At 39.0% G+C, this 18,435-nt stretch overlaps 1 protein-coding gene across 1 annotated transcript; it reads right to left on the bottom strand.

The window, feature by feature from the left end:
* Nucleotides 1-3,511: 3,511 nt before the first annotated feature.
* Nucleotides 3,512-18,351, bottom strand: pex3 (peroxisomal biogenesis factor 3). The gene is made up of 12 exons (XM_053648108.1): nucleotides 17,776-18,351; nucleotides 15,580-15,711; nucleotides 15,411-15,492; nucleotides 14,399-14,442; nucleotides 14,183-14,304; nucleotides 14,033-14,099; nucleotides 13,840-13,894; nucleotides 8,160-8,310; nucleotides 6,571-6,641; nucleotides 6,346-6,468; nucleotides 6,131-6,227; nucleotides 3,512-5,879 (listed from the first exon to the last, which is right to left on the bottom strand). The coding sequence occupies exons 1-12, from the start codon at nucleotides 17,846-17,848 to the stop codon at nucleotides 5,796-5,798; spliced, it is 1,101 nt and encodes a 366-aa protein (XP_053504083.1). The 5' UTR covers nucleotides 17,849-18,351; the 3' UTR covers nucleotides 3,512-5,795.
* Nucleotides 18,352-18,435: the final 84 nt, after the last annotated feature.

Below are 18,435 nucleotides of genomic sequence, written 5' to 3'. Positions count from 1 at the left end.
TAGCTGCTCACTTCTCTCTTCCATTTGCACCATGCACAGCTGTCACAGTTATTTATAAATACGCAGTTAAAGCAGCTCTACCTCCATGCTGCAATGACCCCAGAACAGCCACTGACACCAGTTCTGTTTGTTTACCCCACCTAGAGCTATGGATACAGCCTCACAGGCTTTAGTGGTGACCAGCCAGCAGTGTTTCATCCCAGACATGCAGACAGAGGGAAAGCCATAGTCAGGATTCCCAATCCCTTCATGGACCCTGACCTCATTTTCTTCTGCAGCTGTGTCCATGTGTTCTGCTATATCTGGCATAGCCAGGTCCATTGTCAACGAGAGGGAGAGAGTGGAACGTCCACAGCCCCTTCCTCGCTAATTTACAAAGACCTTACATCATTCCAACTAGGTTAGAATTACACAGAGATGTGACGACATGAATTTCTCTCGTTTTTATTTATTAAGATCGCTGTTATTGTAGAATTTGCAGCAGTCCGGGTTGTCTGTGCCGCTGTGACATTTCATTTATGAGTAAATTAAATATATTTTCGCTTTTCTACCTTTCCTGAAGATGTAAAAAAAAATGTCATCATATTTGTTGTAGCACAGACGTGTGATTAACTGATGATTTATGACATCTTTTTTAATACATGCCTAATCAGCATAGAGTCAGCAATAGAATTTTCATGTTGTAATACTTCCCTATTTCCATTTCCTCTCTGCAACATCAGATTTTAAACACAGTATGCTGATTTCGATGGTCTGAAGGAAACACCAGGTTCACCAAGAACAGCAGTTTCTTGAAACTGAAAATTAAAAGTGCTTAAAATGCTTAATAGAACAAATTAAGTGCTTCAAAAGTAAATCACTTAATCTAAAAAATATGAGCATAATATTAATCCTGGTCCCAAAACCCTCTGAGCACACACTACAGGACAGTGAAACATAATCCAGATATATTTTAAACATGATGACTTAATATAATGATCTTATGACAGAACATCTGCAGTTAATTTCCATCAGAGAAGTGTACAGCGTACTGTACAGTCACCCACTGAGTCTGCATCAGATCAGGAAAGTCATGTGACTGCTTGTAAACCTTTCAGCTTCATGCAGAATTGATATGGTGAGCAGGTGAGTGATGCAAGCCTTGCACCAATCAGCTTGTTCAACAGAGATGACATCTTCTGACCATTCTGTGGTGTGACTGCAGCATGCGTCATAGCAACGGGAGAGAGATAAATAGTTCATGCGAATCCTTTCAGGACCGTGCATCGGGATACAACAGCAACACAGAGGCTCTGATGGCTCAACACACAAGAACAGTATTAATTACTCTGTTATGATATGTTAGGATTTGTAAATTACTGCTGTAAGGCTGAATCTTGTGTGTCTTAATGTCTCTTGAATACTAATTCAGAAGTACATTATCACTGTATGTGGATTCTTCCTGCTGTATAGGCTTTTAAAAATGTTTTCAGAACATGTGGTGGTTCAATAGCTAGCACGTATACATAATCTCTAAGAGAATGCAGAGCACACATATTTTCCAAGGTGTTTTAACCGATTGTGTGCATTGTGGTATTCCACTGTTTCGTGAGCTCATGTTGGTAAGAGGTCTGTTGATCCTCAGATTATGCCATTCTGTAATGGCAGAAGAACTGACATTGTATTGACGATGTATTTGTGTGAGTCATCATTATGAAATCTGATCTTGCCCCTGGATACACCAATATGACATCACGAACAGTGGCTCTGGAAAGTATCCAGACCCCTGTCATGGTGTTATAGATTTCAATTAAAATGAATTCAATTTCTGGCCATCAAGTTACACCCAATAATCCATAATGACAAAACAAACTTTATAGAAATTGTTTGTATTCAAATTATATTCACAGACTTTATTCGGTACTTAGTAGAAGCTCCTTTGGTAGCAATTACAGCTTCAAGTATTCATGGGTAAATCTCTACAAGCTTTATACTCCTGGCAGATCCTCTCAAGCGCAATCTGATTGAATGGGGAGCATCTTCAGCTCTCTCTTCACAGATGTTCTACTGGACTTTGGCTATGCCACTCAAGAACATTCAGAGACTTGCCCTGAAGCCACTCCAGCTTTGTCTTGGCTGTACACTTCAGGTCGTGCTGAAATGCTGAAAGGTGAACCTTCACCACAGTCTGAGATTGTGTTCATTCTGGAGCAGGTTTTCCTCAAGGACCTCTCTGTATTTATCTGCATTTATCCCGCCCTTAATTCTGACCAATCTGCCTGTCCCTTCCACTGAGAAGCACCCCCACAGCACCATGCTGACACCACCATGCTTCACCATAAGGATTGTATTAGCCAGGTGATGAGCACTACCTGGTTATTACTAGCTGGAGTTCAACACCAAAAAGTTAAATTGTTGTCTCATCAGACCAGAGAATCCAAAGTCCTTTAAGTGCCTGTTATATGCCTTTTACTTAGGAGTGGCTTTTACTCTGTTGGAGTGGCCATTGGGTACTTGGTCACCTCCCTGACCAAAGCCCTTCCAGACCAGTTACGGCGTTTGGCTTGACAGCCAGCTCTAGGAAGTCCTGGAGCTTCCAAACGTATTCTGTTTAGAATAATGGACCCCACTGTGCTATGGGGAACATTCAAAGCTTTAGAAATGATTTTATACCCTCACCCAGATCTATGTCTCAACACAAAATTAGGGTTTATGGGGAGTTCCTTGGACATTATGGCTTGCAAAAAAGGAAAGGGTCTGAATATTTTCAGAACTCATTGTAGACCACCTTTAATGGAATCAAGCAGCTGATGGTGTTATTAAATAATCTAGCGTATGTATATGTGTAGATAGATTTTATTTATTTATTAATTTAGCTGCTTTTGTTTTAAACTCACAGGGGCATTTAAAATGATTAACAGTTTTATACTGATTCTTAAAGGATACATTAGTTTACCCTTTAAATTCATCATCCAAATAGGACAGTTTTTCACCCAAATGTTCACAATATTTAGCTTTAAAATACCCATTTCTTACATTCAGTCAAATGAAGGGCCAAATCCTTTCTTTAGTGTATTGAGGTGCCAAACTAAAGTGTTTCAAAAACACTTTAACAAATTAAAACTGCAGTCATTCCTGAGCGTATTGTCATATACAAACAGAATAAACATGATGCAGTGGCACTTGAATATTTGCAATTAATTCTTTGCCTCTTGTTCCAGGAATTCATGTAAATGGTTTCAGTAAAAAAAAAAAAAAAAAGGTTACAAGACAACTTCATCATCATGGATCATGTGACAAGGTAGAATATCCTGTTTGCCAAAACCTGAGAGAAAAGAAAGGCTGTACTGAGTGTTTGTCATGTGACTTTGCGATAGTGGAAAACACACTTGCTTAGTGGTGGTATTTACACTGAAAACTCACTGTCAGGATGAGCACTGCAGTTTCTGTCATTAGTCACATCACTGCTCAGATTCCTTCTGAGTCAATCTTTAGTATCACCTGCCCCCGAACTTATTGATAGAACTGATTTTCTGGTATTTACAAAACTGATCTGCTTTCTTGTTTGGTCCCAATATTTTACTGGTAAATTCTGATATTAGTTTTTATAAAACTCACTGAAAACGAAGAGTCTTAATCATTTTAAATGAGTTGTCCCAAGAATAATGTTTCTGAATGGGGCTTTTGTTTGATGCTTGTGTACATGGTCTTTATCAAGGACTATACAGTGGCCTAGCTGCTGAATTCTATGCAAAACATAGACAAAGTCAATGATAGAGAAACCATATAGGCTGCCTTTCGCTCCTGCTCTTCCTGCTTCATGTCAGAGCCATCTGTTCTTATGTTTAACCTTTGTTCATGTACATGTGTACAAGGTGAATAAACGTACGTGGATGCAGTTGAGACTTGCACTTTCATTTTAATACATTTAGTACCATTTCATTTCTGTACATGTCTACTGTAATGAGTTATATAATCCCACTCTCTGGTCTCACTCAGAAGACGATGGGCTCCAGTCCAAGTTTCTTCAAGTCCTCTCAGGGAGATTTTCCTTGCAACGGTCTACACAGTATCTATGGGATATAGATTTATATATCCATATAGATATAGATTTCTGTAAAGCTGCTTTGTGACAATATAATTGAAAATAAATTGTGACTCATATAATTGAATTGTGCAACATTTCAGCAGTTCAGTTTGATTTGGTTCCATTTTGTTCTTCTACAGTTGTATCCATTTCCCTCCAGAAATTTATTTAATGTGAACTAGCAATATGATTCAACCAATTTAATAAGAACTGCTGTTCATAATCATAGTATACAGTATGCTTTTTGTTGCTGTAGGGTAAAACAAACACACTAGACATGCTGAAAGAGAAGCGTAATGGAGTCGTGGCTTACTAAGAACAACACATCATTTTCTAATGAATGACGAAATGGAACCACAGTGAGGGTTTCTAAGGAATGCTAGGCTTCAAAGATTATTGAAATGGAGTACTGTAGCCAAAAACAGTTCGAGAACCACTGAATGCTTTTTAAGTTACTGCAACGTCTTTTATGTCTTTGCGTTTGCACCGATACGTACCGTCTTATAATAAGCACTTTGATTATGGTCCCTAGATAATGGCCAGTTGCTTGACATCCCATTATGAACATCTTGTGTGTTAAAAAAATACAACGCAAGTGAAGCCGAGTGTGTGTTCCGTTAATAAGCTATACTGCATGGTTAAGATTAACTTACCTTCACCACAGAAATAGTAACTTCTTATTTTTCAAGGATCAGAACTTGTTTGCATTTATTTTTAATATTCTTCATTAGTGTTAATAAGTTAAGCTTCAGTTAGTCCCCCGTGGTTTGTCCTATAGTACTTTCTGTTTATGTTAGCAAAAAGACATCACATATTTATTACAATCAATTTGATGATTTCAGGTTTGGTTAAAAATGAAAAATAAAAATTAAACCAAAAGAACTGAAGTCTGGCTCATGCGGCATGAACCATTTAAAAACGATCTATCTAGTGCCTTCAAGACTGAGCACACTCAATCTTACAGCTCAACAGAAAATCACAGCTGACAGCACTTTTTAGGCTTGAACTTTGTCTAAGAATTCAGCCCAAACCAAGCTCTAATCAGAAATGATCGATCCATTTTCACATTTTCAACATGTTCTGTATCAATTCCCTTGCCAAGTTCTAGAGCTGAAAAAGGAACATGGAATGCTGTTCATCTGAGATAGGACAGGACAGAACAAAACAAGACAAAACAAAAAATGGTTTCCTGGGGTCCTTAAGGATTTGTTTGATGGAAGTAACAGATCATGGGTCATTCTCCATCTTAACTGTGAAAAGAAATATAGTTTAAAAAACACCAGAGATTCTCTCTCTTATCAATCACAGCAACACTAGCCAATCATGGGTGTCTGTGAGCTCATGTATGCAGAACCTTTGCATACATGACAAACCTAGCGCTTTCCTCTGGGTGTGTTACGCCTGTTACACTGCCCCCTTACATGAGCAGCAGTTTGAAAAAAGGGGCAGTCGCTGACCTCGGAGGAAGTGTGTGATAGGAGAGCACTGCCTGATGGGTGGGAAATGGCCATGATTAAATTAGGAAGAAAATCAGGGGAAAATCATCAGTTATAACTTGCAAAAAAGTTAAAAAAAAATCATTCAGGTTCACAGGGAGAAACTGCAAGCCATTTATGACACAGCTTTCCACCAAGTGTACGTTTCCCCCCTTTAAGATGAGGGAATAAGGAAACGTTGTGCTGTATTGCTCTTTGCAGCTTCAGGAATTTGCCCTCACATTAAACAGTGTTTACTTCTGCAGTTCATGAGGGTTGCTGAAAGCTTCATAAACATTGGCTGCAAATTCTTTCACTTGTTCCGTCATTAAAAGATCCTGCAAGATAAAAAAACAAAACAAATCAAAAGCGATCATTAGTGATGATGCTACACATTAGTATATATCAATATAAAATAATCATCTGTTTGTTTTCTTTCATCCAGGTCATTTGGAGAATTTCATCACTCATATTTAAGGCTTTAACTTGCTTCATCTTTAACTTGCTTTAAGGCTGTATAGTGTTAAGGCTGTATCTTGAAAACCAACCCAATGAAAAGAAAACTGAAAACCTCAATGGTCTATCGTACCTGGACAAACTGACTGGGGACTTCACAGCATATGGAGTGAATCTGTCCATTGGCGATAGGAATTATTTTGGCAAGTGGGAGACTTACATGTAAGAGACTGGAAAACAATGGGAAACATTTTAACTTTTTTTAAAAATAAATAAATAAATAAATAAATAAATAAAAAGAAGAAAGATTAAATAAAGAAACATACAAACGCATAACTAATTCCTGACCTATCAGATGTGCTGCTGGGGGTGGAGTCTCCTTGAGGGGGGCAAAAAAACTCTGCCATGTTGTCAAGAAAACGGCTGAAGCCCCGGTTCAGGCAAGCACCGAGTATGGTACTGAAATCTGGGCTAACATCATAAGATTCAGAGACAAAAATCAAACAGATACCAATTAAAAATGTATTCCACAGTATGCATCGTTAAATTAAAAATATCATAGTTTTTACATACTTCTCGAGCATGTCCCTGGTTTCGTTTAGTAGCTTTATTGTTGTGACATCATTCTCCGTCAGACCACAAGCCTGTAAGTTGCAAAGACATGTAAGCCAAAATGTAAAATTCACAAAGTCCCCTCCAAAACTACTGGAACAGCAAGGGCCATTCATTTGTGTTTCTTGTTACCCAGGTGTGTCATGTTACATTGACTGTTTAAGCAATAAACGTCTCTGAACATCTACTCTTGGTTTTAGCCTTCAGTTTCACCTGTGATGATTGCATTTGTTGTTAAAAATGGATAAGCCAACATGAAGATCAGAGAGCTGTCTACGGGATAAAAACCAGGCATTTTGAAGCTGAGAAAGAACTGTATGTATGTATATATATTATATTTTATATATATATATATATATATTTTATATATCTCTCGAACTCACTGTTTTCAATAAACAAAAGAAAATGTCTGATTTCTCTGCTTCTTACTGAAGTAAGGTGCCACGTTACGTGCAGCAAGGTCCCGCTGACCCCTCTTATGATGATAAGTGCATTATTTTCATATAAAAGCACAGTGTGGAGTGTATTATTCAGTGATTTCCTATCGACTACAATGTTTCATCTATTAACTAACAACATTTTAAAGTTTTATAAGTCAGATTTAATGTTGTGGAACGTCTGAGAAACAGGGTTGGTCCTGTTCTCACTTACTTTATAGGTGCAATAAACAGTCATTTACTTACTCAAAAAAAGCACTCTGCCATTCAACCAAGAAACCAGAAAGCGCAAACTCGCTTGCTGGGAAACTTTGTAAAGCCCACAGACACTTGAGACTCCTTCCATAATGTTAAATAAATGTCTCTTAACAAAAAAAACAAAACAAAAAACAACTTCCACATCCTCAATTTTCTTTAGTAAACAACAGGTTTTTCAAATACATTTATTATTTTGCATGAGAACGTATTAGAACCAGAGCGTTAATGGAAACGTGTTGTTTATGTTACTGGAATGACATCTCTATTAAAAGGCTCCTGTATAATATTGAGCCTCCAATGGGATGCAATGAAAAAATCTAAATCTACTAAAGTAAAACAGTGGATGTGTGAATGAAAACCTTTTCAGAAGCTGCTGCAGAAGATGGTGAAAGCCACTTAGTCACAGTAATATCACTGTTTAAAGAAACCTTTTGGGAGTTTTGAGATGCTGACCAAATCAGCCTTGATGAACTGACAGAAACAGACTTCAGCAAAACTAAAACCTGCTTTTCAGTCATACTAACTTGTGCACACAGTTACTTTCCCCGAAGTTCATTTCAGCATTCCTGCAGCTCAGTTTGCCCCATTGTTCACAAAAGTTTTAAAAGTGTGACAGGCTTTTTATAACAGAGTATGTTTTAATGTTTTAATTAAATGTTTTAATAAATGTTTAGTTCAGCAGAAATATCCAGCAGAAATGTTTAGTTTAGAAGAAACGTTTAGTTCAGCAGAAATGTTCAGCAGAAATGTTTAGTTCAGCAGAAATGTCCAGCAGAAATGTTCAATAAAAATGAAACTGGGGAGAGTATGTTTTAATAATAATAATAATTTGACCATGTGAGCTCTCTACTATACCTGATCAGCTAACGGGTCCTCCTCATCAGCCATCATGTAGCAGGTCAGCGTTCTGAACTTGGACGCGCCCGAGTTTTCCTCCACTAGCTGTCTGATTTGAATTATGTGGTGCTCAAGTTCCTGCAGAGATAGACTCTGCTTCAAAGAGATCCTGAAAAATGAGCATTTATAATGATACATTTATAAGTATTCACCCCCACAACTTGTGTTACAACTTAGAACTAAAACAAACAGTACATAATATTGAAGTGGGAGACAAAATTGTTTACAAATAAACACAAAAGTATAAATTGCATAACTATTCACCCCTGGTTGTCATTAGAAGTCACATACTTAGTCACCTGTGTGTAATCAAAGCGTTATGTTATCTCAGTGTGAATACACACGTTCCTGGAAGGTCCCCAGTGTTTTCACACTTCAGTCCGTTCAGACTTTGCTGAGAATGAGGAGCAGAAAGTAGTTTTACTACTTATTGTACAAGAGATACACTTGTTTTTATGTCCATAACATGAGCAGCATCCCCTAGTGACCAACTTGAGGGTGACTAAGGGAACCTCAATTAAAATTTCATGACCACCTCATCTCAATGCTAACCCTATCAAATTCCTGCTGCAAGCTGACTGGCCAATGACAGCCATGTTTCTTTAAAGTAATTATGTCATCATCAAAAATCCACTTACAGATTAGCACAATGATACAGCGTACAACATTTCAGCTCAATCGGACTTACGGTTCCTTTAGAAAGAGTTATCTGACCCATGAGTTACAGCCGTTAGAGTCAATTAGGCTCCACCTATGAAGAATTGATTGATGTGTGGCGGAGACATCCTTTAGCAATATCGACGTGTTTTAATGATTATTGAGGTTCACACTCTGCCAAGTAATTAGACCTCAACTTTGTGAAAACAGAGCAAAAAATCCTAGGAATAACTCGCAAAAGTAGAATTTGCATATTATGCAAATTAGCAAAAAAATAATCATGGAAGAACTGAGTGGGTGTGACCTAGCTGAATTTCGCTGAAGGCAATGAATAAGAGAAAAAGGATTTTGACTGTATGACTTTTGAGCTAAAATGTAAACACTTGTGCTATAGCATGACCATCAGGCCACTAATGTTCCATATGACAATTAATTTGCTAAAATACAGCACCACAGACAATAAAGAAGTCAATATATTACAATAAAGACATATATTACAATTAAATGACTGCTAAATGTTTTACTGTAGCTCCAAATTAATCATTTTCTTAAATGAACATCTGACGTGAAATAGAATACAAGGTCAGACTGACAGACTGATGCTGCCATCTTGTGGTGTAATACTATATTACAGACCATGTTTTAAAAAGGAACAGCTCATGATGGGTATGGTAGCCATAATTCCACACCTTTATGCACAAGATAATGAGCTGGTACATGAACATGCTTCTCAGGTTTGTGACAGAAGCTCAATTCTAACCCTGTCATGATAGTCATGAAGATCAAGGAGCCATTGTAAGTCCAGGACAAACTTCCAGAAACATATTAATCAAGGTTTGGTTAAAAAACAAAATCCCAAATTTGAACTATTAAACACTACATTTAAAAAAAAACAAAAACAAAACAGAATCTGGCTGGAAGTTAGTCCACTAAAAGTCAGTGACCAGGTAAGGAAGGCATTAGTCAGAGAAGCAACCAGGGAGAAACACTAACAGAGCTGGAGGGATCCACAGCTCAGATGGGAAAAGCTGTTTAGAGCTGTTTCAAACTTCAGACCAGACACTCTGCAAAGCCAGGCTCTTTATGGAAGAGTGGTGAGAAATTGAACTGTCTGGCCTTGGTACAGTGCGCTAAGCCTGATGGAAACCCAACATCAGCCTGAACACCATTCCCACAGTAAAGCATGGTGGAGATCACATTGCATTATGGGGATGCTTTTCAGCAGCAGAAACTGGGAAACTGGTTGTGGTTGAGGGTATTATGGGATTGATGGCACCAAATACAGGCCAATCCTAGAAGAAAACTAAACCTGACAACAGACCTGGCCGAGTACTCAGGGAATGTGCTGATCAGCTTGCAGATGTCCTCACAGACAACTTCAACATTTCGCTGAGCCAAGCAGATGTCACTGTGTGCTTCAAGATGACCACCATCATCCCTGTGCCAAGGTAATCATCTGTGTGCTGCCTAAATGATTTCCGGCCTGTTGCATTCATGCCTATCATCATGAAGTGCTCCGAGCAGCTAGTCATGAAACACATAAGAGCAGTGTGTTGGGCAGTCTTCCCACCATACTGGACCTATTTCAGTATGCCTACCATCCCAACTGCTCAACAGAGGACACCATATCTGCTTACCATCCGTCTGTCTCTAACCCATCTAGATGAAAAGGAAAATTATGTAAGGATGCTGTTCATAAACTTCAGTTCAGCATTCAACACAATTCTCCCACAATAACCGACAACAAAGCTGAGTTTGCTGGGTTTAAACACCTCCCTCTGCAACTGGATCCTGAACTTTGCCCGGGAGACCCCAGTCCATCAGGATCGCCAACTCCACCAAAAGCGCCAGCATACTGAACACCGGCGCCCCCCAGAGCTGTGTGCTCAATCCACTGCTGTTTACCCTGCTGACTCATGACTGTGTTGCAAAGTTCAGTCCTAATCATATCATCAAGTTTGCTGATGACACTACAGTTGTGGGTCTCATCAGTAACAATGATGAGTCAGCATACAGGGAGGAGGTGAACCAGCTGGCAGAATGGTGTAGACAAAACACTATCTCTTCATGTTGAGAAGACTAAAGAGATGATTGTCAACTTCAGGAGAACCCAAGTGGACCACTCACCAACGCACATCAACGGCACAACTGTGGAGAGAGCCAAAAGCTCCAAGTTTCTTGGTGTGCACATGACTGAAGACGTCTCCTGGACTCTCAACACCACCTGCCTAATCAGGAAGGCCCAGCATTACGTCCACTTCCTGCGGAGGCTGAAGAGAGCCAGACTCCCCCTCCCATCTTCACTTCCTTCTACAAAAAGATGATAAAGAGCGTCCTGACCAGCTGTCTCACTGCGTGGTACGGGAACTGCACCGCCTCCAACCACAAGACCCTACAGTGAATTGTGAGGACATCTGAAAAGATCATTGGGGTCTTTACCCACCATCGACAACTCCTTCAACAACCACTGCATCAGCAAAGCCATCAGTAGGGCTCCAACTAATGATTATTTTCATAATCGATTAGTTGGCCGATTCTTTTTTCAATTAATCGGATTGGGGGGGGGGGACTTTCAGTACCATTTTATGTTTATTTAAAATAAAATCCACAAACTGAGTATTACAAACATAAACTTCAGACTAAAACTTTACACAACTGTTTGTCTAAAACAGAAAAGAACCCAATACACACAGATACACACCGGAATATATATTATTAATTTAGGACTGTAGTTTAATTCAGTGCCATAAAAAAAATGCATAAATACATATATAATAGTATTTATGTATTACTTTTTATGGATGCACAAAAAGCACAGAATTAAACTACAGTCCTAAATTAATAATAAAAACTCACTTTCACTGCACCTTGTGATTTCTGCTACTCGCTGCCTTTAGTCATATTGTTTTACTTGTCTTTACTTTTGATCATAATGTTTTAATTAGACTTTACAAATCTTACTCGTGCTCCCACTGTGTATCAGCGCATCTACACTGCGCGTGAGGAGCAATGTGCGCTCGTTACTAACACATCACTTCCGTTATAACAAACGACAGAATTTACACTGCAAGCACACAAATACAACATAATGACAACAAACTTAAATTAAACTAAACCTTTTAAGCAGCTTGCAGCAGTTTCCCCTGCCCCTTACACATAGTGGAGCATTTTACACATAAACATAAGTTTGTGCATCACTGTTTGATCTCCGCAGTGTTTAATATAAAATGCTCCCCTGCCTTAGAGGACTTTCTTCCTCAGTCATGTGATGATTACTCCTTCGTCTGATGGTGACTGAGGTCGTGTTGGGAATAAAAGGTAACGTTGACAAACAGTAAACTGAAGAAAATCATTGTTAGTGACTCTGGGTATTAGGCTAAAGTTAGCGGCGTCGCATTACATGCGTATGACGTCATGCGCCGTCGACTATGAAGCGGCTTATACTTCCGGTTAGTAAAATAACCGCTAGTGTTCTATTGGAGATGATATTCCTTTCTAAAATTCATACACTAGATGGTAGAGTAAACAGTGCATAGTGTAAGTGTATAGTACGTCATTTGGGACACAATTTCAGTATTTACTCTCCGAAGCATGTTTTCAGAACAGACGTAACGTAGTGAGTAAATGTACCCTGTGCCACATGCAGACCAACTAATCAATAATTAGATTCGTTGACAACAATTTTCATAATCGATTAGTCGTTGCAGCTCTAGCCTCCAGTATTGCGGACGACCCCTCTCACCCTTTTTGTGGACTTTTCGCCCTCCTGCCATCTGGCAGAAGGTACAGGAGCATCTGTGCCACCGCCAGCACACTCCACAACAGTTTCTTCCCTGAGGCAGTCAGATTACTCAACAGCCTGTTGTCTCCCAATGCTCACCTGGGCTAGTCAAACACCTAACCCAGTAAGACTCAGTACTACTGCACACTGCCCTTTACATAGCTGCATCAGTCACTTTATACTATGGAACTCATTTGTGCTGCCAGTATTGCCGCTATACTTGTGCTGCTATATTACTCAATAGCTTACAGTTTACAGTCCATGTACTGTGTATCTACTGACCTGTTCTGTGTATTTATTGTTTTTCACTCGTCTCACACTGTTGTATATTTGCTCTTTATGTAGTCTTGTGTACTGTTCTGTGTTGCACCATGATCCTGAAGAAACATCATTTCGTTCCAATGTATACAAGCTATATAGAGCAGTGACAATAAAAACCCACTTGTCTTGACGACCCATTACAGTGTGCAAAGGAACTGAAATGGAGGAACTTCCAACAGGACTACAGTTCTAATCACACTGCCAAAGTTACACTGGTGAGAATGTGAAACTTTTAAATCAAAGGGGTGAATACTTATGCAAGGTTTAACATTTTGTAGTTTTACATTCACCAAAAAAAATGCTGAGAAAGTTCAAGCGTCTAGTGTCCCTGATCGTTACTGCATTTCAGATAAAGACACTATGGACTAAAAGAATGAACCGACTAGAGGTTGACCGATTGATCCACACCGATAGTTTTTCCCGGTTGCATGGGTTGCGGGAGCAGTTGAGAAGGGTCCGCTGTCATTATACAGCATGAGAGCGGTCTCTAGAGGCGAAATAAAAACTATTTTAAACTAATTTTGTTGTGCTAGTTGAAGTGTTTCTTAAAAATTAATTTTGGATGTCTCTATTTTTATTTGTTATTTGGAGGGTTACGTTTTGGTTCAGTTTGGATGTGCATCTTTTATTTACTTTAATATTTATTACTACTAAATATATTGATATATTTCTTTCATTTTTTAAAAAGTATAGTACTGTATTTTTGTAATAAAGTTCAGTAATATTTTACTTTGAGTGTTATATTTATATTCAGTATCAATTTAAAAAACTATCAGTTTATTAATCGGTTATCGGTATGTCGGTACTGCCCAACTTAATTATCGGTATTGGTAAAATCCACTATCGGTCCACCTCTAAAAGGGACTATAAAAGCCTTACGGTCCTAGGATTTCCTGCACTGCTTTCTTCACCACGGTGACCAGATCAACCAGCCCTACACAAACAAACAAATGAACAAAATCCAAACGATGATGTAAATGATTGTCATTTTGCTAAACCTATTCTTCAGCCAGAGTTAGAAACAGAAATTATAGGCATGCTGACAAAAGCAGGAAATTAAAGGTTCTCTTACCGTCTCCCAGAAGGTGTTGGATACTTGACAGATACTTCTGTTGGACTTCAGGAGGAGCCAAAGGCGTCTAAGAATCCAAATTTACACACATACAGCATACATCTACCAAAGTCATTTTTACTGCAAGAAAAATAGGTATAGAGAATTTACCGTTCCATTTTTAGTTACAGAGTTGTCCAGATACAAGTAGCCACCGATGATGTTGAGCTGAACACGTAGTAACACCACCAGCATGCAAGTACTATAAACAGCTACAATGCTTCGAGTGAAACCTAGTGGGTGAAGGCAAGCAATCATATGACAACACGGTACAAATATGAATGCATTTATTCAGTTTTTCATACATGAGACTGAATTTAAACTTACTGATTGTTTTAAGATCCTCCCAAATCTCAATTTTGTTAGCTGGCCTAATAGAGACACTTCAGTCAGTTATAGTGTTAAAACAACAACAACAACAACAACAACAAAACCACGATGCATTAACATACATCATGGTGTAGGATCAAGACTGGATTGAAATGCCCAGAGTTGATTTATGACTGATTAAATCCTTATCCATCTGGGACATACTATTCATGAGGAGAACAACACTTCATGGATGTGTTTATACTGAAATAGTTGTGATCAGTTATAGTGTTAAAACAACAACAACAACAACAACAACAACAACAAAACCACGATGCATTAACATACATCATGGTGTAGGATCAAGACTGGATTGAAATGCCCAGAGTTGATTTATGACTGATTAAATCCTTATCCATCTGGGACATACTATTCATGAGGAGAACAACACTTCATGGATGTGTTTATACTGAAATAGTTGTGATGCGCTTAGCGATTTGTGGGTAGACGGCATATTTTCGCTGACGCAACACGGACGCCACCGTTATCGCAGATGACATTTAATCTCAAACATTAAAGATAACGGTCAGGTTTTTTTTTTAAGCTCCTAAAAAAAGAAAAAAAAAGATCAAGAGCTTTGTTTCTCACTTGCCATTTGAGATTCAAGGTCATATTAATGAGACGTTAGACTCCAGAATGCAATGCGGCCGTAAGAAGTGATTACAGTTGACAGCGGTATTAGTATGAAAGTTTAAGAATGTACAGAATAACGAATAAGGAACAATGTTAATTATAAAGATTAAGATTATTCTTAACAGACACTATTTGGGCATTGGGCCTCATTTATCAATCTTTTAGTAAAGTTTGTGGAAGTCGAACCAAAAAAAAAAAAACAACAACAATAAATGAGGCCCAACGTGTCCGAATGTCTTGACAGAAGATCAGACATGCAGACACTGCTGCTTGCTTTAAACAGGATTGATAAGCGAGACTGGATCACAGATCCAAACCACCTTGAGTTGTTCCTCACCTGGACTTCAGCAGTTCCGTGAGACTCTCAGAGTTCAGGTGGTGTATGATCGCCTCTCTCAGGGTAGGGAGCAAGGACAACACTGCAAGTGAAGCCATACGGATCTTTACAGAAGGAAGATCAAAGATAAAGCATTTTTGGCGAAGACACTGTGTGAAATAATTCTAACCCGTCATGTTACACGTCCTCTGGTTACTCTCGAAATGGAACTGCCTCCGAGCCTGAGCGATGTACTCCGCCGTCTCCCGCTCCTGCATCTCCTGGAGTTTTCTTTGGGCATATTTCCCAAGCAGGTACACACCTGGTGTGTAAGGTCAGGAAGTCAATTTACTTTTATATTATATATACACTCAAGAGCACTTTATTAGAAACATAATTGCAACTATCTAAATCAGCCAATCGTGTATCAGCAGTGCAACACATACAATCATGCAGCTACAGACCAGCAGAGGAAAAAATGTGATCTCAGTGACTTTAGCCGTGGCATGGTTGTTGGTGCTAGACAGGTTAAAGTATTTATATAACTGAGGATCTCCTGGGATATTCAACACAGCAGTGTTTACACAGAATGGTGCGAAAAACAAAAAACACCCAGTGAGCAGCAGTTATGTGGATGGAAATGCCTAGTCGATGAGAGAGGTCAACGGAGAATGGCCAGACTGGTTCGAGATGACAGAAAAACAACAGTAACGCAGATAACTACTCTGTACAATTGTGGTGAGCAAAAAAGCATCTCAATACACACAACACGTCAAGCCTTGAGGCGGACGAGCTGCAACAGAAGAAGACCACGTCGGGTCTGTCAGCCGAGAACAGCCAAGAAAAAATGAGTCTGCAATGGGCACTAGTGATGGGAAGTTCGGATCACTTTACTGACTCAGATCTTTGAATCTCGTTCAGCAAAATGAACGAATCTTGTTACGAGTCATTTCGTTCATTTCAGCACAAAATAATTAAAATGTTACATGTTAAATTCCCCGACACAACTAGTACTTAATAAACTATAAAATAAACTATAGGCTAATGCAACCAAGGCCGAATTATGAGAAAGAGAAATGATTAATTAATAGCATAGCTGGTCTTCATGCTATGCAGTCTGTTAGTTCACCTTACCTCCCAATCCGAGTCGTTCTTTCTTTTGTCACATCACATTTATCACGTCTGTTCCCCAGAATCAGAAATGATTAGTTCACCTCTAGAGTCTTCAGGTTCAAGTCGTTCGTTTGCCCTTTGACCGCCCCATAGGCTGAATGCAGTGGAGCGGTCACGTGATAAACGAACGACTCAAACCCAAAGACTCGAGAGATGAACTAATAATTTCTGTTTCCTGTACAGAACCTATGGGGATGTTACAGCGCATGAGCGGTCAAAAATGAACTAATCACTCTCTGAGACAACTCGTTGTTTCCGAGTCATATTAAAGATTCGTTCAAAATGAACGAATCGTTCATGAAGGACACATCACTAGTGGGCACAGGCTCACCAAAACTGGACAGGTGAAAACTGGAGAAACGTAGCCTGGTCTGATGAATCTCGAGTTCTGCTAAAGCACACAGATGGTCAGGTCAGTATTTGGCACCAACAGCATGACTCCATGGACCCAACCTGCCTTATGTCAACAGTCCAGGCTGTTGGAGGTGGTGTAAATGTGTGGGGAATGTTTTCTCGGCACACTTTGGGCCAGAATCTCAAAGGGATGTTTCCAACATCTTGTGGAATCCCATGCCATGAAGAATTCATGCTGTTTTGAGAACCTTACCCGGTATTAGTAGTGTTGCTAATAAAGTGCTCAGTGAGTGTACAATAATCGGATTAATCGGATCAGGAGCCAGGGTCTGAATGTGTCAGTATATTGTCATCGGCTATGAAAACGTAATATATCACTCATCAACAAGACATCACTGTAAGTCGTATATAACTTGGTATTATTCCCTTAAAAGCAGCAGGTGGTAATTACTGCCAATCAATAATTAACACTAGGTGTTTGGAGCAAACACATTAACATTTTGCATACAATTTCTGACGTCACAACTCCATTAAACGTCCTAATGCTTAACGCTTAATCACTTGAATGAAAGTTTGCACTGATTTTCCATTCCTAGCTGTGAACCAAATTAGATAAAATTGATTAAGGAAAGCTAGTAGCTGCAGCCAGAACAACAAACAACCCTAATAAATCATTTTCATCAAAATACTACTCCAGCAGCTCGTTTTTAGATTTTTACTTTTAAAATTATTGTTTCGTACAACAGCATACGCTTTCGGATAAAACAGCAGCAGCAGTTAGCTACATGTAAAACTGTGGCTAGCTAGCTAACTAGCTTTACCCAGCGTGAGCGCGCGCGCGCGCGTTTGTGTGTGTTACCTCCAGCAAAAGCTCCGGCGATAATAAATTTCCTTTTATGTCGCTTGATAAAGTTCCACGTGGAAGACAACATTTTAAAATAAAAAACACACCTTCGATTTACAGAAACGCTTAAAGTAAACAGGATTAATAATAAGTTTCTTGTTCAGACAGAACAAGCAGCAATCCACTCAACATGAGCAGATCAGTGACACGGTTGCCAGATCCCTCTAAATCCTACTGTAGGGTGATGGTCTAGTGTTTAGTGGTGCAGGACGACATTAACGCCCTCAAACAAAATGACGTCAAAGAGCCTAACACACTCGACTTGTACTGTAGGCTACTGTCTAGTAAAATTTTAGAGTAAATCTACTAATGAAGTTGAAAAGTTTCAACCCAACTACCCCAAAAACAAAACAAAACAATCACAGAAATTCTAATGGTTTCCAGTACAAATACTATCCATTAACCATCAGAGCCATTACTAGTGGTATTTAATGGTATCCACTAGACATAACCTGTCACCAATAGAAGGCTACAAATTATCAGTGGAGACCCACAGGACCATTAGAGTTTCTAGTAAAACCGGTACGATTCCCATTATAACAATTATAACCATTACAAATTCTAAGAGCGTTTCTGTTTTTTTATTTTAGTTTTTAATTTTTTAGCAGGGTAATC

The sequence above is a fragment of the Ictalurus furcatus genome, chromosome 2, assembly GCF_023375685.1.
Source record: "Ictalurus furcatus strain D&B chromosome 2, Billie_1.0, whole genome shotgun sequence".
In the NCBI taxonomy this organism is placed as follows: Eukaryota; Metazoa; Chordata; class Actinopteri; order Siluriformes; family Ictaluridae; genus Ictalurus; species Ictalurus furcatus.
The sequence above is the reverse complement of the archived record's forward strand: the minus strand, read 5'-3'. Positions and strand labels throughout refer to the sequence as shown.

What these genes read in the sequence shown, in the direction of transcription:
- pex3 (XM_053648108.1), bottom strand. Translation starts at nt 17,848, where the DNA reads ATGTTGTCTTCCACGTGGAACTTTATCAAGCGACATAAAAGGAAATTT. An exon ending in GAGGACGTGTAACATGACGG is followed by an intron (nt 15,493 to 15,579) that starts GTTAGAATTATT and finishes CTTCACTTGCAG; the next exon opens with TGTTGTCCTTGCTCCCTACC. An exon ending in GTGCAGGAAATCCTAGGACC is followed by an intron (nt 8,311 to 13,839) that starts GTAAGGCTTTTA and finishes CTCATTTTTCAG; the next exon opens with GATCTCTTTGAAGCAGAGTC.